Source organism: Brachionichthys hirsutus, chromosome 1, assembly GCF_040956055.1.
Source record: "Brachionichthys hirsutus isolate HB-005 chromosome 1, CSIRO-AGI_Bhir_v1, whole genome shotgun sequence".
NCBI lineage: Eukaryota > Metazoa > Chordata > Actinopteri > Lophiiformes > Brachionichthyidae > Brachionichthys > Brachionichthys hirsutus.
The window spans coordinates 6,301,452-6,323,325 of record NC_090897.1 but is presented as its reverse complement, the minus strand read 5'-3'; the positions used below and the strand labels follow the sequence as shown (position 1 = coordinate 6,323,325).

The 21,874-nt window shown below is 39.3% G+C and overlaps 1 protein-coding gene across 1 annotated transcript in view; it reads right to left on the bottom strand.

The window, feature by feature from the left end:
- Nucleotides 1-19,305, bottom strand: part of spata17 (spermatogenesis associated 17) — a 69,743-nt gene extending 50,438 nt beyond the window's left edge. Inside the window, exons 1-8 of the mRNA XM_068741200.1 lie at nucleotides 19,238-19,305; nucleotides 17,486-17,575; nucleotides 16,291-16,372; nucleotides 14,883-14,933; nucleotides 12,579-12,682; nucleotides 6,998-7,121; nucleotides 4,298-4,507; nucleotides 588-713 (exon numbers count right to left, since the gene is read on the bottom strand). Of these exons, the coding sequence (XP_068597301.1) occupies nucleotides 588-713; nucleotides 4,298-4,507; nucleotides 6,998-7,121; nucleotides 12,579-12,682; nucleotides 14,883-14,933; nucleotides 16,291-16,372; nucleotides 17,486-17,575; nucleotides 19,238-19,305 (855 nt within the window). The remainder of the gene's footprint in view (nucleotides 1-587; nucleotides 714-4,297; nucleotides 4,508-6,997; nucleotides 7,122-12,578; nucleotides 12,683-14,882; nucleotides 14,934-16,290; nucleotides 16,373-17,485; nucleotides 17,576-19,237) is intronic.
- Between the last annotated feature and the right edge of the window lie 2,569 nt (nucleotides 19,306-21,874).

The following is a 21,874-nucleotide window of genomic DNA, read 5'->3' as shown; positions in this document are numbered from 1 at the left end:
ACTGAGAGAAATAAACTGATATAAGAGTTCCTTGAAAATACATAAATATTTCCTGAAAATTTCATATTTTCATTTGATCTGATTGAGCAAAAAGACTGAAGGAGGTTGGAGTTTAAGAGATCTGGGTTGTCTTTTCTACTGTCGTCAGGGAAAATATTGTGCAAGACAGATCAAACAGAGGGTTAATAGCAGTGCTTCACACACACTTACAGAACTGAGTGGATTAGCATATTAGTGGTAATGAGGTTACACTCAAGTGTTTTAGCAAAGACACACACACGCATACACAACCACGATTCCTAATTAAAACTAATACAAGGCTTTAAATAAAATAAACCTGTCCTGATGCAGCCTTAAAATAATCTCCTGGCAAACATTCATTATTTATCACTCAACATTGTATGAATTTGTTTGCGACTGTGTTAAATGCCTGCAATACATGTGTATTCATGTCTGCATGCACAAAAAAAAAGTATTCCTCTGTGTATCAAATAATAATTTTGTTCTGTATCTCTGCGTGCGGTTGCGTTTTTGCATGTTTTTTGTGTTTGCCTATTGTTCATCGAGGTGTGCCTCTGTGGTCCTACGGACTCATGCTGTCGTAGTTGATTCTGGGCCTCCTCCAGGTGTGTCTGAGAGGCCTTCAGATGTAACATCAGGTCAGGACAATGGACACGCTGCTCCCACACTTCCCCTGGCTCTCTGAACTGACCCTGGAAGAACCACAACCACCAACACACAGAGACACAAGCACACAAGCATCAGATAATGATGACTGTATCTTTCTGTTTCAGACCACATCTCGTTCTTCCTGTGATCCCTCTCCCACAGGTAGTGATGGCTTACTGCTTAAACCAGAGGCCAATCTGCTTCATCTCGCTTCCTGTGACTCAGAGACCAGGAGGAATGTAGTGAGAGAGGGAAATAGAGAGAGAAAGAGAGAGGAAGAAAGAGAGCCATGAGTAAGATGAGGAATAAATAAAACCAAAGCCAAGCACGCTAGAGCAAATGTGAGGGACAGAAGGATGAGTAAAAATAACAACAACAACAGACACACACTAAGCGTCACATTTAATAAATGTTCTGATTAAACTCAAGAAAGTAATGCTTATGATTTAATCAGGTTTTGTCTTCCTGTAGTCCCAATGGCAATAATGTGCATTCCCATTTTAACTCCATCAAAGAGGTTATGTTTTCAGTGGCATCTAATGACTGAATGTTAGCAGGATTGCAATAAATCTTCTTGATGTTTCTTCATGAAAATTGATGAGAGGATAGAGCATGAAGCAAAGGAGACTATTTTGAAATATGTTTGGATAATCGGCAAGCATTTTTGGAAAACAGCTATTGAGTGCCTTTCTAGTTTCCATATTTAATGTTTTCTTTTTCCATTTACAGGCAGTCGTCGACTTACAACCACAATTGGTTCCGATGGATCGGTCGTAAGCCGATTTGGTCGTAAGTCGTCCCGTGTAAAATTACTGTAAGTAAGTCGTGATTCTCTAAATGAGGAGTAGAAAGAGACTATTTCCTCTTGGTAGATATCGTGGGTGAGACCGCAGAAACTGTCGTACACTGGATTCGCTCGCTTGCTTACCGATAAGTCGTAAAACAGAACTAAAACAATAAAGCTACACAATAGTTACTTCTACTTAAACTGCTTCTCATGCAGTTGCTAGTGGTGTATGTCTTACCTCCTCCGTACATTCAGTCATCCAGCTGTTCTTTGGGATCATATCTCAAAAACATGTCAGTTAAACTTTAAAGAGCTGTCTATCAAATGTATTCCTTGTACATCTTCTCGACATTGTGAACCCTACCCTGAAGTGATGGGTTACTGATGTCTATACTGACACATCAAACTTGTGAAAACAACAAAAATCGCTTTTAGCAACACATCTTTACGCCGTTTCATTTTTAACTTCATCAAATCTGCCATGCTCTTGCAGAAATCAATTCAGTTTACAAGAGGTAATTATTTAATAGAGTTACTATCAGAGCAGTTACCTGCAAAGGTTGTCTATACTTAATGTGGTTATGTCGCTTTTGTCATTTCTGTGTACAAACAGGGTACTTTTAACTATTCCAATTAAAGCTGAGGATGGTGAATTCCAATTAAACAGAAATTTCATTTTTACAATCTGAACACTGAATTTAATCTAATTTTGAAGATTCAGATACAAAAATTAGATGGAGGGTAATTACCATATAAAGTAAAAAAGGATTGAATGTACTTTCAGATACTAAACAAAAAGATTTTATCTGAGGAATATAAACATACTTCCACTAAATATGCAGCACTATGTAAAACAAGAGGACAACGGGTAAACTTTGTGGTGTACAGATTAACTTAAATGCTTTGTTTGAGGTGACCTTCAGTTGTTGTTTGGTGTTTAAAAAAACAGGAGGGAGGATGAGAGGGGAGAGATAGGGGGACCCTGTCCTTGCTCCTATCACCACGGGATCGGTGGGCCGGTCTGACCACTTCCACAGCCAGCACCTCAACCTTATCCATCACCACTAGATAGTTATCACAGCAGGAGAGGAGACTCCTGCACTAATCACACACACAAACACCACAAATCCTGCCCAAAGCAGAGAAAGACAGGAAGCCAGAGACATAAAGACATAAAAACAGATAATAATGTATACTTTTCCATGTCAGCACCAGGAGACATTCCTGAGTTTATCGCAACTGATGATGCGCATTTGTCTTTATATGCGTTATGTGTAGCTCGCAAAATTAGGCAGATCCATGCATCATGTCTCCACACTTATGTTAGACATCAGTAGAAGCCAATAACACAATTAATAACAACTCCTCATCAAGCAAAAAAACATCCACACACACATGCATGAACACAATTATATATTATGTAATATATATATATATATATATTATGTAGTTATAAATGCAAAGGACTATGATCAATTCTCAATTGAATTTTAGTTAAATTAAATTACACTGTATATTTACTATTCTTGATTTTAAATAAAATGTGCAAAAATGTCAAATGACCTTTTCAAAAGGAATTGTTTCAGCCCTACGCACGATAAATAGGACTGACGAGCGTCGGTTTTATCCAAGTGCTGCCCGTGAAGGTGTGACAGTGAAAACATGCACCACATGATACTGTTACGAATTGGGAAGTACGAATCTGCTTTTATCATTTGTCAAAATGATTAGAAACTTACAATTATTAAAACAAAAAAACATTCAAAGGCCTGTACACTGCTGTTATTTGGGGTTAGAGTTAGAGATTTGGTCACAATAGCTTGATAAACTGATAGATTGTTCTTCTTTTAAATTTATCGTGTTTAAAAGATGTGTGGATAGAAGTTTAATTTATACCATGGAGTTCTCTAAAGACAGAAAATGCCACTGCCACTTTAATTATATAATGACGTGTTTACTTTCTGATGCACCTCTTTGGCCTCATTCAAAACGGCCCTCAAAATTCACCTTTCAGGGGGGCAGAAACGGAGATAGTCATCACGACTCTCTCCGGATCAATCCCCCACCCCCTTTTTTGTCCACCTACGTTGTACATATTATGTGTTTTTTCAATTTTCATTCATTGTTATTTTGCATGTGTGTAGTAACTTATTTTTATTTGTATTGTTAAATGTCGATGATTTATGTACTAAGGATTTTCAACGGAAACAAGACCGCAAGGGCTTTTTTGAAATGCTCCTCTTAGACAGGATGTTTGACTGTACTTGTACTGTAGTACATGCTACTGTTTGACTGTACTTGTACTCTGACATTCTATCTAATAAATATATTCATCATCATCATGCATATGGATATTGTTTCAGTAACCGAATACATAAAAAAAAAAATCGTATAATGTAATCAACTTCTACACCCAGAAGTCCAAGTAAATATCATAAAAAGTAAAGTAAAATAATCCTTTGGAATTGAAACATCTGATATTAACACATAGCCCACTGTAAAATATCCAGTGCTCAATGGAAGACAGACACGAAATATATGTGCAGTAGCCCTCTGGACAGCTGTCTGCAATGTTTTAATGATGTCATTCTCCTTTAAAACGAGTTTAAAGGATCTTTGCTTCATCAAGGAAAATCTCCAATGGACGAATGGAGTGTTGGGGGAGCTCTAATCATTAATAGACACTTATACTACTAATAGCCACAGCCTTTGCTATCTGTTTTCTTATTCTTCCCCTTAATACTCTATATCGTAGTGCATATATTCCATTATATTAATATGACCTTTGTCTTTATTGTTATTGATTTGTTTCTGTCATGGTCCTAGTCGAGGCCATCTCACCTCCTGTTTCTTGTTGACAATGGGGGGCAGGATGGGCCAGGAGGAACCGAAGCTGCCAGAAAGGTGAGGGGATGCTGGGCCAGGCACGCCTAGAAGACAAGGACTGGCACTGCGGGCTATCTTGGTGGAAGCCTGGTATTTGACCTGCCTTAGAAGTTGTTCCATCTCATGGGGGGCTGCCCTGAATGGAGAGTTGAAAACTCCTGGGCGCTGATGAAAGAGAGAGAGACCCTGTGTTACAAAGTAAGCAAGAGGTTAACATAGAGTGTTACTTGTGACTACAAGTGTACTATTTTTAAATGACAGCATAGAGCAAGCGAAGATTATGGGAAAATGAAACTCAGGGTTGAGGGGACATTGTCCCGCCAAAGGCTGGTACCAGGTTAACTAACTTCAGTGTAGGCAGTTCACAAACGAAGATAACAAAGACCGACTACAGGGAGCATTCATTCATTGCGTGTCTAAAGTGTGGGATTATACAATACTTGATACTTGTGTCTGAGAAAAACACGCATCAATACACACATGTACACACATATACAAAACTTTGCCTCCCCCTTTCTGAAGTTGGGTACCGTAGATATTTGCTACAGACAGTCTCAGTTCTAATTATTCAAATCACAGTGATCCTTTTTTCTTGTGCGTTAATTACCAGACCAAAGCTTGGAGTTGGAGGCCTCTGTATCTACTCTATATGCTAATAACACTGCTTGCTATTTAGGCTGCTCTAAACGACAGGGACAAGGGAGCGAGAGTAGAGAGAAAGGACAAAAGAGTGATTTTTTGTTTTTACAGCAAATTTAACTCAAAACATGCACTTAAAAAAAAAAGTATATAACATAGAGACAGACTGATTGATTAGTAAATGTTTGCAGCTCCAGTTACAATGAATAGAAGACTGATGCAATTAAATAAAAGAAATGTTGGCAAATGACAATATTCCATCCATCCATCCATTGTCTTCCGCTCAATAAGCTACATTCCATCACTATTAATTAATTTATTTTCACTCAGTGGTTAATCCAGCATGAACTAAATTTAAAAAATAGACATTTCTCGTTCTTAAATCTTAAGAGTTGTAAATAAAATGTCTTCATGCTTAAGAATGCATGTTTATTTATTTATACTAAACCGAATGAAGGTAACTATTAATAAGTATATATATATAATAAATGTTTTATAAGGAATTATATGAGAAACACTAATCAAAAAGTCATTACGAAGATCTCGACAGTTAATCATGCTTATCTACTTTCAGTGTGTGTGTGTGTGTGTGTGTGTGTGCGAGAGAGAGAGAGTACATCTAGCCCAACAGGAAGACAGAAGGGTGGGGACACACAAATGTAATCCTCACTACTCTTAGAGACACACGTACAAGTACAAGCAAACCCAAAAGTACCAACCAAGCTACAGGAAGAACAATGATGTTGACCCCAGGAACACACCATCTCTGTCTCTGTCACAGGGACTTGGGGCCTTTTGGTAAGATGTGTGTGTTGAGTATGTGTGTATGTGCATATGAGTGTGTGTGCGCGTGTGTGTGTGTGGGCCAGGGTCCGAGAAGCGAGGAAGGATGAACTGTGTGGGAGGGCCATCTATTCACTGCTGACAAGGTCAGAGCTACGAAGGGAAAGAGTCTCCTGCCATATGCAGAAAAAGAGAAGGAGAGTTATATAGAGTGAAGAAGACAGAGGGTAGGGAAGAGCATATAAGTTATTTTCATGCTTTCTTTCCTTATGGCTGACATAAAATATACAATATAGATACAGATATAATAATGAAAGCAATTAAGTTATGGCTATTCAACCAATTTAAAGCATTTGAAGTCATAAAATCCAATAAAATGAAGACAATACATGAAAAACTCCAGAAGCTACCAGAACCATCATAAATGTGTATGTAATTGTCTTAGGTGTACATGAAATACCTGCAGGCTGTAGTAAACCAGACGATGATGACGCTGATCTCACAGGGATGAAGGAGAGCGAGACAGAGAGAAGCTGAGAGAAAGCGACGGTGAGAGATAAAGAGAGAGAGAGAGAAGTACCGGTGCTGAATCACCATTGACCAGTGTGCTTTGTCTTCATTATAATCCCAGTGGGGAGGCACAGGGATGCGTAGGTGCCACACACGCGTACATACACACTGGTGCCAGGGGAAGCACTAAAATACTCCACTCAGCACATCGGAAGAGCCATGAAGACATATACTTACTCATGTCCGCACACACATACACACATATAGACACATGTATAAAGAAAAAAGAAAACTTGCTTTTCTTCTCTCTGTACTCTGTTAGAAGATGTACTACCTGTAACTTCTGTCTCAAGCAACTTTGTTTTTTCCAGAAGACCATACTGGAAAGTGAAGTGTGGATTCTCTCAAAAACCACTTCCAGCCCTGGGGCCATTTTAGCGTGTTTTATCTAATGTGCTGTGTGCATTCCTGCATTTTTACTTGTACTTAGATAGGAGTATCGTCATGCATGCTAGCTTTCTTATTAGAGAGCAGACACAGCACCACTATTTTTGTTTTTTGATAACAGAAATCGCTGTCTTATTGAATCTTCGAGTCTTGCTAAAACATAGGCAGTCATTCATGGAATGGAACGCGTGTTTTTTTTGTTGCTGCTTAACAAGAATATATAATTCAATTCTAAGTCAAACATGATAATGGCAGTTTACTGTTCCGCAGACCGACCTGCTTTGTACTGAGGAGGTGGTGTAACCGCTGGGCTTGGAGGACCTTGGCTGTCTGCTCATTGACCGTCTGCAGACAGTCTCTTTCCCTCTTCTGCAGTTCTTGAAGTTCATCTAGCTCCCTTCTACAAGACACACACGCCATACACAAAAGTTTTACCGTTCAACATCCATTCAACATAGATGGAAAAATGAATTCAACCAAGAGGATTAATAATGTTTATGGACCGCTTGACACAGCAAAGCTGAACGAAGGTTAATGTTGTCATACGTAAAGTAAATCAGTCCAAATTATACATGAGCAATCGCTCATCATACTCTTAAGTCTGTTGAATTACTGATTTTAGACTGTTCCTACATTTCATATAACTAGAACTATGAGATAAAAAAACCATTCTGAATACCTTTTTCCACACAAAATTAACCTGTGAGCTTAAATAAATGAAATGCATGCACACCATGTACACGTTTGCATGTTAGTGTGTATTTGGAGCACAGCCTCTTGTTGTGAAAGACTGCTCTGCTATGTGTCCTTCAGATGGATATAAAAAAAACAGTCCAACGTCAGAGAGAGAGAGAGAGAGACTAGGAAAGACAGATACTGTGGAAAAAAATACAAGCAAATGAGACTGGTTAGAAGAAAAAAAAGCGAGTAAGGGTGCAAGAGGCTAACAATGAGAGGATGATGGATATATTTCATCACCGAAGTCCAGGATAGGTCTGTCTGTGACATCTGTTAAGTGAAGCTCGCTAAATGGGATGCATTAAAAGCCCATACACAGCAATTTCATTCCGCAATCACACGGCCTCGTTGTTACAAGGGGGTAATAACTTAAAAAACTATTACTAAAACACACATACCATGGTAATGTCAAAATGTGTGTGCACACAGCCACACGCCAACAACTTAGTGACAATTCTTCAACTCTTTCCTCATTTTCCAATCCCTCCTTTTTTCTCTCCTTCCATTTCCGGCTTCTGTTTTCAATTACAAGACTCCACAGAGGAATCAGAATATTCATAGTGTGTCTGTAATGTGAGGTTAACACATTCTGCAACTACTGACATTTAAAAAGAAATCACAACAACGTCTTTGTTGCTGTTGCATTCTCATTCCTTCCTCAGCACCAGATTAAATTACAAAATAAATGAAATATGCAGAGCAGAGTTGTGTGCTAGCGTGTGTGTGTGTGTGTGTGTGTGAGAGAGAAAGACTGTGGCTATGGATGTGTGGCTCTATGTCTCATTGTGTGTGTAGGTGTGCATGTTTCTGTGAGCTTGTTTGGCCCCTATTTGCCCATGCCGCAAACAGGGAAATTACAAAGTTGTAGTTTATTGCAAAACTGTCTGGTTCACAAACCAATTGTATGTGTGTTTACAGTAAATGTGTGTATTTCTGTTTGTTCATGCATTAATCTGACCATAAAAACATAATTACAGTGTTTTCATAGGTCATATCATGTGCTTATGCATCTGTGCATGTCTGAACAGCGAGTGCTTAGTGAGTTTATCAGCACGTGTGGGTATCAATATTCATAGTATGCATTCACAGTAACACACTTTTGCTCATATGAGAGTCCATTAATGTGTATGTGTGTGGAAGTGTGAGGGTTTGTGTGTGCATGTCAGGCTGAAGAGGTGACCTTTGCTTCCCTGCCCCCAGCCCCAGAGTTATTAATTGCTGTGTAGTGGACAAAAGCCAAACAGATTTGTAACGGCTGAAGGCACCTCGATCTGTGTCGAAACAACCAGCCGCCACAACATACAACCCTCATTAGCCCTGTTCAGCACACAACACATGGCCTGTGCACGGCTGCTTGTGTGTGTGTGAAATAGAGGGAAGGAAGGACGGAAGTAGAATGACAAATTAGATGCATCTTCAGTTTAAACCTACGTGAATAAAGAATGAAGCATATGTGTGACTTCAACAATCTGATTTGTGTCGCCCATCACTTACATTCCAAGCTCATAGGTCGTTTAGTTCGTTATATACATTAAAACATTACATTTTAATGTATATAATTGCGAGCCATCATTGTTTTAAAATTATAATTTTATAAGGCAAGAGATTCACTACAGACCAACTGCATTATGATGTTATTATATTATATTATACATTAACAGTTTCATTAGCTACAATTAGCATATTACAAAATATATTTTGTCATGTATGTTACAGTTAAAGAAATTTTTGTGCATTAAAAGCATTACTTTACAACAGCGTGAACTTCATCACAAAAATATAAAGTGCTTATAACGTGCATAGCATAGCATAAATGTCAGTTTAAGAGCTCTAACTACATTTTATAGCTGAACTTTTTGACAAATTACACAAACTACTGCTACATAATTGAAACTCTAAATTACATTTTCACGCCGAAATATTACCTTATTGACTTAAATGGTTAATATAACAAAGCGAAAATTTCTCTACTCCCTGAATTATTTACTCCCTGGTTCACAAAGAAGCATCGAGGACTGACAGGATATCAGAGGGTGAGGCATTGTGGGACGGCATGCCACACCCGCGGTCATTCAGGACAGCATCAGCGCAGCTAATTGGCCAGGTTCTAAATATTTAATGGTGGCTTAACCTGATTGGATGTTTCAATTGCTCCAATTAAATGATTCATTAGCTGGCATGGAGGGGGGTAATCAAACAGTCGATTTAGAAATTGATCAGCTCAATATATTGAACTCCCAACAGCCTAATAACACGTGTTTCTATTTAAGTGACTGACTTATTGATTAACTAATTGGTCGTTTTCAAAGCAGGGTCTGAGGACCCTTAGAGGTCATTGGGGAAGTTCTAGGGGTCCTCAACAAAAAAAGGAAACCATTTATCTTTCCTGTAATTCCCTCCTTAAGTAACTAACCCAAATTAAACAATTACACTATTAACGCATGGGCTTCTTAAATTGGTCTGCATTTCCAAAATTCTTCTTTTTGGACAGTGGTACAAAGACTACCGGTAATCAAATTGGGGTTCACAGTGTAATTTCACTTCGTTTAGTGATCAATCACAGGGAAAAGTTTGGGAGTCACTGAACTAATTCTCTGTGGTGGTGAAACTGATCTGACCATGAAAAGGCTTGAAAGCAAACGATGATACATTCTGTTGAGAAAATGATCTCCAATAAATAATTAAAATACTCAAAACAGAAAGAAAACAAAAACATTTACAACTTTGCATGATTTCCTCCATTGTTTTACTCTCAAAATTTTATTCTTTAAGAGGCAGGAAGAAAAACAAACACACACACACACACACACACACAAATCCTATCATACTGAAAGAGTGAACTTGTCTTCTCCCAAACTAGATCAGAAAGAAAGAAAAGTAAAAGAAAGGCTAGTGCATAGAGGCGGAGTGTGATAGCAGGGCAGGCGTTCAGGCAGGCCTGCACTCGCTCCACCATTCCAGCTCTCCTTTCATGAATGTCCTTGAGAGGGACACAAGAGAGGGAGGAGTGAAGAAAGCTGGAGTAAAGAGAGACAGGAACAAATGTGATAGAGGAAGAGAGCATAGAAACAGAAGAGAATAATAATGAAAAATACACTGCTGCTTAGCCTCGCAACACCAAGTCAATAAATTCTTCATTGTTCTCTTTAGGACAAGTTAAAATAACTTCCCATGTTCTTGCAAAATCACAGTGAGAAGTATTTATCTGGCTCTGGCATGAATAATTACACATCCGTCTGTTGCAGATAGAGGAATAATTCATGCAGTCAACAGGCTGTGTTGGTGGTGGCCTCCGTGACACCGGCACATTTAGTAAATATGCAAAGTGGGCTTGTTCTGCTTTCCTAGTTGCCCCTATCGTCCCACTGCTTGCCCCTATTAAAGCCCAGGAACTTTAAGCGTCGTTCTGACAAAGGTGATAAATTGTTAGATTGAGGGGGGGGGGTAGAGGGAGGATAGTGAAAGTAGCATGTATTAGCTGGATGGTGTACCTCATGAAATGACACAGATGCAGTAAGATCTGCCATGAAGAAAGAAACAGATGTGGAGAGAGAGAGAGAGAGAGAGAGAGGTTTCACAATCTATGGCTTATTCCCATCTCATTATTGCCATGCACAACCGATCAGACGGCACTAAATAGGGGCCATTAGTCCAAATTTGAATAATTTATGCAGCAGACTGGACAGACAGACTTATAGGAGGGAGGGAGCAGGTGGATTAAAAAGCAGACCTTTGCGGGTTGAGTGATCAGGTCGAATGCGATCTGCTGGCTCGGTAGTCAACCGACAGGATGTTTTCAACAAACGCTGGCATGGTGTTAATTGATCAGGACCCCAGCAGAGCTAAATAAACATGTGATTAACTGAAGAGAAAGTGACTTCAACACCGCAAACCAGTGTGGAGAAGGAGAAGGGTGTGTGTGTGTGTGAGGACACTGGAGATATTGTGGCTATGACAGAGTTGATAATGATTAAATAAGGATAAATCATCAATATCACATATCTACTGCTCCTTAAATTTCTTGTACAATCCTTCAGTTAGGTTTCCCAGAAAAAATACTTTCGAAGGACCAAACTCTAACTCGTATGAGAAAAAATATGCAACTGATCTTCTGTTATAAAGAAGATTGGTCAAATTACAAGCTAAAATAAATTAAAAAAAAGGTTTTTGTTTTTTTTATCCAATAAATTATGTGAATCCTCTCCAAGTTGCTTTAGGCTAGGACTGACAAACACTACATGTCATATAGCCCTTTACACTCCAGTTTTAGACAAGGTATACTGTAGTGGGAAATATTAACTCTTAAACTATTGTATTGTAATGTGTCTTAGCGTGTTATAAAGAGGCAACATTTCCCTAATGGTCTTTAACTGCCAAGGTCCCCCTACCTCTAAAAGGGGCAGGGAGTGTGGAGGAAAGGTGAAACGCTGGTGGGGAAATGAGGCGGGAAGTCAGCGATCCAAAGAGCACTCTAACAAATTTACATTTAATTTTAGCAGAAGCCTAAAGATATTTTCCTGTAAAATATATTATCAACATTAAAAATGTGACTATTAGCAGAACATGTTTCTTTTTTTTGTGTCAAGAATAAAAGATGGCGTATCTGTAGCAGTAAGCCCCGAAGCAAAGGATGTTTTATTAATGCACAAGCTGCGGTTCAAATCAGAGGCTAATTTTTAATTTCTTCACATCATTCACTTCTCTCTTTGCCTTGAGCACTTTGGAGTACTTCTCTCTCTCTCTTTCTATCTTTTCTTTCCTCTCTCTCACTCTTTCATTCCTTCACTTTTCCTTCCTTATACACTGTCGCTGCTCTCTTCCTCTGAGGTAACAACTATGCGCACACACACACACACACACACACACACAGGATGTGGAAACTCAAAAACCTCTTTTCACAAACTGCTTTCACACTAATCACTTCAGTTCATCTATTCAAGTACCAGCTGACTCAACTCTGAGGTCCGGTAGCGATCCCGAAGCAAAAGTATGTTTTACTACAAGACATAAGTATAGTGAGACAGAACAGAGGCTACTGAGGCAGCTGCAGTGTTCCAAATTTCAGTTCTAAAATCTCTTATTTTAATATTATAATGTAACTTTTCTTGTTGTGTATTACCTGACAAGTTCATTGTTCCTTGAAAGTCCTTCCAGGTAGCTCTTTTGTGCATAGAAATTATGAATATACTTCCTGACAAAGAATCCCCTCCATCTCCGTTGGATCTGCAAGAGATTAAAACATAACAGAGGTTCTTTGCAGAAGTTTTCCAACAACAAGGGGAAATATGTGAGCTGGGAAATCGGGCAGTATATATATATATATTTTATTATTTAAAAGACAAGCAGTGTGGCCAAGCACAATAGGATGCCATTAAAATGTAACTACATTTCTGGGTCTTCATATTCTTTTTATTCTTCAAATATAAAATAAAAACAAATTAAAAGCACAACTCTTAGTCACATCGTCAAATTTAGCATTTGGTCTCATTGTTTTTGCTATCAAAATAAAAGCAATGCTTCTTCTCAGGACTTAAAAATAAAGACATACTGATGATAGTGATATCCTGCAGTTTGTAGATGGACACTTTTAAACAATATCTGAACAACAGCAGTTTTGCCTGTAGTGATGGAGCGACACCAGCTGCCACAGCTCCATATTTTTAACTGTATCTATCAGTCTACATTGATTGTGGAGACTGCAGATTAGCCAGCACACACACCAACACACACCTATGGGCCATTTAAAGCAAAGGCTTGGATGTCCTTCAGATTAATTAGGAGATTAAAACAATGGCAGGTAAAAGAATAATCACAGTATGAGAAGAGGGAAAAGGAGAAACCAAGTGGAGGACGGGGGGAAAACAACAAAGTGCAAAATGAGAATCAGCATTGATCTGTCAGTCAATAGATAATTTTAAATAAAGTAATTGCCGTCTCCTGAGTTCTTGCTGACCTTTGTTGACTAGTGAAATCGATGCCGTTGAATCTAGTACAAATCCGAGGTGCAGCATGTAAACACTGTTTTCTATTATGACCCTAATAAATGATCCTCTGTAAGCTACCACACTGTGATAAAGAGCGAAAGAGAAAAGAATCAAAGTTGATTCAAAGAAAGTGTCACAAGGAGATGGCGGTTTCTCCCTTTGTCCCCCTGTTCATGACACCTTCTCTCTATTTACACATTGTCTATTATGTTTGGGAAAAGGATTGGGATGTCCTTCAGTAATTCATTTGTGCACAGCTTCTTTCCTTATGTGTGAAAAAATCTATTCTTTTATCCAAAGTGTATCAGACAGACGGATTCTGACACCTGTAGCATCTGGGTGCAAGATTTCTTTTCACAATTCCTCTTTGTTAGTTGTATTAAATTACACTAAATCTAGATTTTGGTAAAACCTTTTGATTTCAAAAGCCAGATTTGTTCTTTGTGAGGTTCAAATCCCCCCCTTGAATTTCTATCAATTGAAGAACTTTGCTGCCCTCTTCACCTTCATTTCATGTTAAAATTCCTATTGCTTCCGTTAGAAAACAATGTTTTACACAGGTAATAAAAGGCCTCGTCTCTCGAACTTCGGAAGCTTCTGCTCTGGTGATGGTGCTACCACCCTTAACCTTTTCACCCTGTGACATAAAACAGCTGTGTCAAGCACTTATGATGGATCTATGCCTCTGCTGCTATTTGACATTCATTGAAACAATGGTTTTTCTTCAGTGAAAGCTTTATTTGCTTGGGTTTCTATAAAGTGTTAACGCTGAACTCCTCGCTTCCAGGCTTTTGCACAAATATGAAAATATTGTATCTCTCTCTCTCTCCAGCTGGACAGGGACACACCTCTTCAATAAACACAAGTCAATTTTATTGTTTCCCTATAAAACCCTTTAATGGTTTAGGGAGGCAGAAGGAAACTGTTAGCCGAAAGAGTACGCTAAATGGAATTGTAAATGTTTAAGGTTTGTGGAATATCCTTGTGTAAAAGTGTCAAAGCATCAGCCACAATGAAATGATGGGGGGGGGGGGGGCTTCTGAGGGGAAAATGGAACATATTAAAATGGTTTTATATGAAAATAGAAAATATAATAAAATAATATTTTGAAGCAAAAAGCCTATAAAATTAGAATACAGTTTAAATTTACATGTCATGTGAAAAGAAGTGAATGTGTCTCTATGGAGCGATTACTATGAGATATCATTACAACCAAAATATCAACACATTACCACGTGTTACACAGGAGGAAAGTACTTGGCATGAAAAAATATATATATATGATAGTCAAAACTTGACATTTTGTGCTTCCAGGCATCTCAATCATGGGGCCTCCCATCATGGCGCACACAGACAAAAACAGTGCCCCCCCCCCCCCCCCCCCCCCGCACCACCACGACACTCCATTTGCTAAAACAAGATGCTGTGGTAATATTTACCCTGACCGCCATCTCCTCGTAGAAATTCATCTTCATGATAAAATATGCCGCCTGTGAACACAAAGAAGAAGATGCTGTTACATCTCATCGCCCGGCCCTCTGATCTGTCCCACAGCAGGCGTCAAAGATAAAGAGCTCTTTATACATAATACATTGCACACAGAGGCAACACAGATAGGGCCACTGCAGAGAATGGGGGGGGGGGCAAGAGCAAAAGGAAGGAGCAATAGAGAAAGAGAGGGAAGGGGTGGGTAGTTAACAGGACTTTGTATCAAGGGGAGGACAGCGCCCTCTTAATACAACATCGTAGACAAGGGCCAAGAAAATCTATGGTAGTCAAGCAGCGAGCTAATGGAGATGTATGATGGCCGAATGCTCTCCTCTGGATTTCATAATCAATGACAGCACCGCCTGAAACGCCAAAGAATATTCAGTGGCACATTCGACGAGCCGCTGCACACAAAACGTGATGTCCGACGACTGGAGCGCCTTTCAGAAGCAAACTGGAGAGTCAGCCGTGAAAGGGATTCATATCTCGACACGTCTTTTGTTTAATAACGACAGGGAAGAGTGGAGGAGTGGAAAGGGATGGAAGACAAAGACATGAAAGGAGGTTGTAAATTCAGCTGGATGTTTTGAGATGAGGCTTTGTGCAGGTCACATCGCACATGACAAGGTCCGCAAGAGCAGGTGAGAACAAGAGAGAGAGAGACTGAGGGAGGAAGGGAAGAACAGAATCTCTCAGGCCTAATTCAAAATAGTGCACTGTGGCAATTTTGAGTGATTCAAATTAGTGCTCATCTGTTTCCAAACGAGACCAAACAGCCTCTTTTAAGCCCATATGTGCATTGTGACACATCCTTCATCGTTTATTTGAACCCCCCCCACACACCCCCTCTGCCTTTCCATTTCTTGAATGCCTCCCAAACGGCGGCTGGCAGTTATGCTTTAGCAAACAGTCAATTTACAGGCATGATAAATAGCTTGTTGTGATACGTTTACAAAACTCAATCCAGGGGAAAATTATATGTGAGAGCACTGGGTATTGGATCCGGTATCAACAATCTGTTCAATTAAGAAGCAGTTGGAGGCAATATGCTGGAAATAGGGCCTTGTTTTACTAAAGCACACAAGTAGACACACACACCATATACATCAACTCATCAACTCACTCCTTCGCTCTGTTCCCATCAGTATTCTTTTTAGAGACCTCCCAGCAGTTGCGATACAGATGGAATTCCTTATCATATTGCATCATATTACCTAAGTGCTAATTTCCCCATATGTAATGAGTGAATTATATCTCTTAAGGTCAGACACAGGGACTTAGGTATATAGCAATTGAATTCTAATACATGCTATCATAACATAATCAATATATCTATAGTCATTCCAGGCTCTGGCTTACCTTCACCATTTGTCTGACACGTGCCCTTGCTGTGAAGCCCCGCCATATCTTCTGTATAATGATTGCCTTCTTGTGCAGATGGCTGTAATAAAGTCATTTTGAGAGAAGATTGGATGCATTTTCAGTAGTTGAAATGCAGGCAAACACTGCTAAAAGTTAGAAAGAAGAAAATGAAATCTATTTATTGTTATGTAAGACATTTACTTAGTCAGTTTACATATGTAAAAGAAAATGCACTGACAAAAAAGTAAAACCAAATATAAGAAATAAGAAACTTAAAATACTGCAGAAGTATAAAGGCATTGCAAATAAAAAATAAATGCATTTAATATCATTGAATTAGTTAAGCAACAAAAATCCCAAGAAATCAGCATTCCCATAATACACTGAGGAAACAATGCTGAAAAGATTGGGTTGGTTTTCTGCATCTGTAACATTTCATTTATAAAGGTCAGGTTTAAGGTGTACCCTGCATTACAAACACACAATCTCACAAAGACAAATAACACACAAATAACACACAAATAACACATAATACACAAATAACATTTATGCTCTTCCGGGCTTTTTGATCATGTGCGATGTGCTTTTTACCCACTTTATTTGGAGGCACACATTTGTATTCATCTTCAAACATACTCTAAATGCAAGTCCACTGTGATTCTCCAACTCCAACGAGGCCATCAATTTCCAAAAGGCCATTCATATGCCCAGAAAATCAATGCTTATAGCGGGGATAGCACAACCCCGGAGTTGCACTTAGGCAGCTAAAACTGTTGCTAATTATCCACTTAATGCATTGATCAATTAACTAAAGTAATCTGAATTAACCTAATGTCTGGAGGTTTGTCTGCTGACCCTGCAGAATGGTGCCGGGGTCACAATACAGGAACATGCACACAGATAGAGACATCCATTTCTCTCTGTGTGAAAGGAGTGCAGGGTGCAAGTGACATTTATTCATCCAGGCCATTTGCAAAGCTCTAGAAGTGGGATAATTACCAGAACGAGCTCGTGTCAGGATTTTCCACTAAATTAAAACTCCTGCTTGGGGTTTGTTTTTTTATGAAAAAGGAAAAAATAAAATTGGTACGTTAAGGCTTGCTCCCATCTTTGCCCGTCGCATTTTTAGGTGTATTATTTGGTTTCAGATTCAAAGTGCACAAACACAATGAACACGTGTAACGCACTGTACCTGAGGTAAGCCCGCACCTTGCAAGCCCTGAACCAGCGCTGGATCCGGGTAGCGGCTTGGGTTTCTTGCTGCCTGTTCTCCTCAGCATGGCTAACACACACACGCACACACACGCGCACACACACACGGGCTGAAGTGCCGTCTTCATCGGAACACGTCAACATGGTAACGACATTTAACGGGATTGTACGGTGGCCCTGAAGTGCAAAACACAACAACAAATCGTAGCGCACACAATAAAGAAGGAATCGCGCAAACAAGAAAAAAACACGCACACAAATAAGAAATCACGCAAACAAGAAAAAACACACACAAATAAGAAATCACGCAAACAAGAATAGAAAACACACAAACAAGAATGGAAATCACACAAACAAGAAATGAAATCACGCAAACAAAAAATGAAATCACGCAAACAAGAAATGAAATCACGCAAACAAGAATACAAAACACGCAAACAAGAATCGAAATCACGCAAACAAGAAATGAAATCACGCAAACAAGAATACAAAACACGCAAACAAGAATCGAAATCACGCAAACAAGAAATGAAATCACGCAAACAAGAAATGAAATCACGCAAACAAGAATAGAAATCACGCAAACAAGAAATGAAATCACGCAAACAAGAAAACTCCAAACCGGAAATGCTGAATATCGGACATGCAGAGGTCCGGATGCTGATTGCTGAGAAAGTTCATTTGTAATTATGGCTGCCACCGAAGACATTATCAGTAATTATTTTGATGCGGGACACACTTATGATGCAATAGTTGACATGCGGTTGGTTCATTGTCCAGAATCCCTTGAAGTCTCTTGCCGCAACCACTGCAATAGTTCGGCCGTTCTTCTTTGGGTAACTTTTTACCACAATGACGGCAAAACATATTTTTGTATCTCACGCTGTTCTCTTACCTACTACTCAATTGCTACTCATTGCCGCTCAATTACGGGAAACCTGTAGCGAAAGTCAGAATGATTGACAGTGCTTCTGTCCAATCAGCAACCAGAACCCTTATGTCCGATATTTAGCATTTCCGGTTTGGACTTGTCCGATATTTAGCATTTCCGGTTTGGAGCTTTCTTGTTTGCGTGATTTCGATTCTTGTTTGTGTGTTTTGTATTCTTGTTTGCGTGATTTCGATTCTTGTTTGTGTGTTTTGTATTCTTGTTTGCGCGATTCCTTATTTGTGTGTGTGTTTTTTTCTTGTTTGCGCGATTCCTTATTTGTGTGTGTGTTTTTTTCTTGTTTGCGCGATTTCTTATTTGTGTGTGTGTTTTTTTCTTGTTTGCGCGATTCCTTATTTGTGTGTGTGTTTTTTTCTTGTTTGCGCGATTTCTTATTTGTGTGTGTGTTTTTTTCTTGTTTGCGCGATTCCTTATTTGTGTGTGTGTTTTTTTCTTGTTTGCGCGATTTCTTATTTGTGTGTGTGTTTTTTTCTTGTTTGCGCGATTCCTTATTTGTGTGTGTGTTTTTTTCTTGTTTGCGCGATTCCTTATTTGTGTGTGTGTTTTTTTCTTGTTTGCGCGATTCCTTATTTGTGCGTGTGTTTTTTTCTTGTTTGCGCGATTCCTTCTTTATTGTGTGCAATACGATTTGTTGTTGTGATTTGCACTTCAGGGCCACCGTAGGATTGCGCAACCTGCCTGCTAACGCTGAATACGAACAGACGCGCTATAGTTCGCCAGATTAACTAACGACAAGGACGTTCAGTGCGGACCCAAACGAAGACATTGTTCCTGCTTTCATACCGGTGCCTGGAGACGTACTCTTTCCGGAACTCTTTTAGATCCCGTTCCAGTTTTAGCAGCTCCGCCATGTCTATTTTGGTCGGAGTTTACCTGTTGTCTTGACAACAGCTTGCCAAAGCATCTAAAGAATGTAAGGAATTCCGAAGATTAGCAGCGTTCCAGCCAACGTTTCCTCTAAGGTGCGCTCGTGCGTAATTACGCACAGCTGATACGGTCTTCGCTCAGCGAAAATCTACTTGCGCACAAAAAAAAAAAAAAAAAGCGTGCATTTGACAAAATATACAGACATGGGATTCAGTGACGTGGTGGTCATCAAGAGATAAAAAATAATAAAATAAAATCAAGTGATGATTTTGATTTGATCAAGTGATCTAATTCAACATGAAGCGGATGCTGAACTTCAAGGTTAACTCCTATGAGCCGCTGAATTCAGGAATATTTTTTGTATCGTCTGGTGTTTCTGTTGTATATGAAACACAGGATCATCTGCAAGGTTTTCAGTGTCCTCCACCACTTTGTTATAGAAGTTATCAAATATTTGATTTGACCTCTTCCCTTGAAAAGATTTGAGTAAAAGCCATGCCTTTCTGCACACCATCAGATATGTTTACAGTCTGTGGGGTCCATGGCAGCTGTTAAGTGGCAGAATAACATATCAATTCGAAGTGCAGGCCAAAGAATATGCTGAATTTGTCAAGGGCTGCCAAAAATGCCCCCACTTTCCTAAGACATTACTGTATGATTCTTCACTGATTTCTGTCACTTCAGAGTGAGGACAGATTCCAATGTGCATGTGCACATTGTCCATCGCGTTGGACAGAAACTGCGTGGATTATTATTGCCAGATTATCAACAAAAAATTTTTACGGAACTGCTTTTAGTACTTCTTGCACCAAACATGTCTGCCAATTTTTCATTTTTTTCTTACTCTTCAAAATAAAATAATGCCTTGACCAAAACAATATATATATACAGTAAATATAGATTTTCCTGTTTCAGGCTTGCTGCAAATCCTTTTAAATGAATACTGAATAACATACAGTTCTGTCAAATGTCTGTCCCTACAGCACATATAAGGCCAAATATTGCAGCAAAATCTAATATTGTTTCATTTAGCAAGAATGTTCTAAGTATCTGCCTGGGGTGAGTCAAGTCATACAATGAGACATGATTGTTGCCTTGTGGAATATATATTATAGATGTTCCTCATTAGAAAGGTCTCTGCTCTGCTGTTATTGCCTAGAAATATCCACACATAGGTGAATAAGTGATATGCAACCAAGTGTTTTCTGTAGGAGGATGGAGGAAATTTCAACAATTTGTAAATATCATTGTTCTTTGGGTCATTACTATTTACTATTTAAAGCCCTGTCCTCTTTACCACACAAGTTGCTGAGACAATTACACAGTATCTATCACAGACAAACCGTTTTTGGTCAGTTGTTTCCATGTTTCTGAATAAAAGCACACAGAACATTTACAGTTTTAGAATGTGTTAGTTTTCCATCCATCCATCTTCAACCGCTTATCTTGGGCCGGGTCACGGGGGCAGCAGCCTAAGCAGGGAAGCCCAGACAAGGAAGCCCAGAAGTAGAAGAAGAAGACGATTGCTTCTTGAATGCTCACAAGGAAGCAATTAACTGGGCCCGACTGGTTCTGTGGTTCCTGTTTACATTAAACGTTTATAACTTTGGAAGTTTGGATTTCATTTTTTTGTGATATGACTGAACATTTCATGGACCATGTATTATTAAAGGTCTTGTCAGAATGCTTTATGATATGTTTTATATGGACTCAGAATGCTTGCTGAAAAGGTCTTGCGATTTGGTTGTCGCCACTTACTAAATCATGAACGAACAAAAAATGTTCTTATGAGTTTGGTCACATTAAATAAAATGCACTGCACTTATTTTAGTATTGTGCAATGTACTTAGGCAGAAATACAGTGTAAATAATGTAAGAATGACGGATAGAAATACAAAAAAACATTCATAAAATGCCTGCTCTTTTGATGCAGATTGTGTCTCAGAGTATTGATCTGCCAGCGGCCTCATTCCTTCATCAATTTCACTCCTTTCCTGACGTTATCGCCCTTCATCATGCAGTTATCAGTTTATTTCTTCCCACTCCTACTTGCTTCCTCATTTTTCCTACTCGTCACTCTTCTGCAGCCACATTCACCTGTCAAAATGTGTAAGTGTGAGTGTGTGTGTGTGTGTGTGTGTGTGTGTGTGCATGCTCTGTGCACAGAAAGATATCTGTCTGGCCATGGTTAGAGGAAAAGATTGTATTATAAATGAATCCTTAGAGACAGGCCAATGACAAATAGTGAAAGTAAATGAGTGTGTGTGAGAATCTTTGTCTGCGTCTGTGCACCAGCATCACTTGCCTCTCTGCGAGCAAAGCAGCATACCTCTTTCAGCATTTTTCTTTCTTTCTCTGTTCTCTGTCGGGCCAATTTGCAGTCCGGGGTCAGCACTGTGGTGTTGAGCAATAGGCAGACTTCCGAGGTAGAGTTATGGCCGGAGGGGCAAACCCTTGGTGGCTCAGTCCATTCATTGAGGGGCAGCAGGAGGGCGACCACCCTGGTGATTACTGGAGAAATGCTGTTGTGACAAGACGTTACAAACAGCGTGT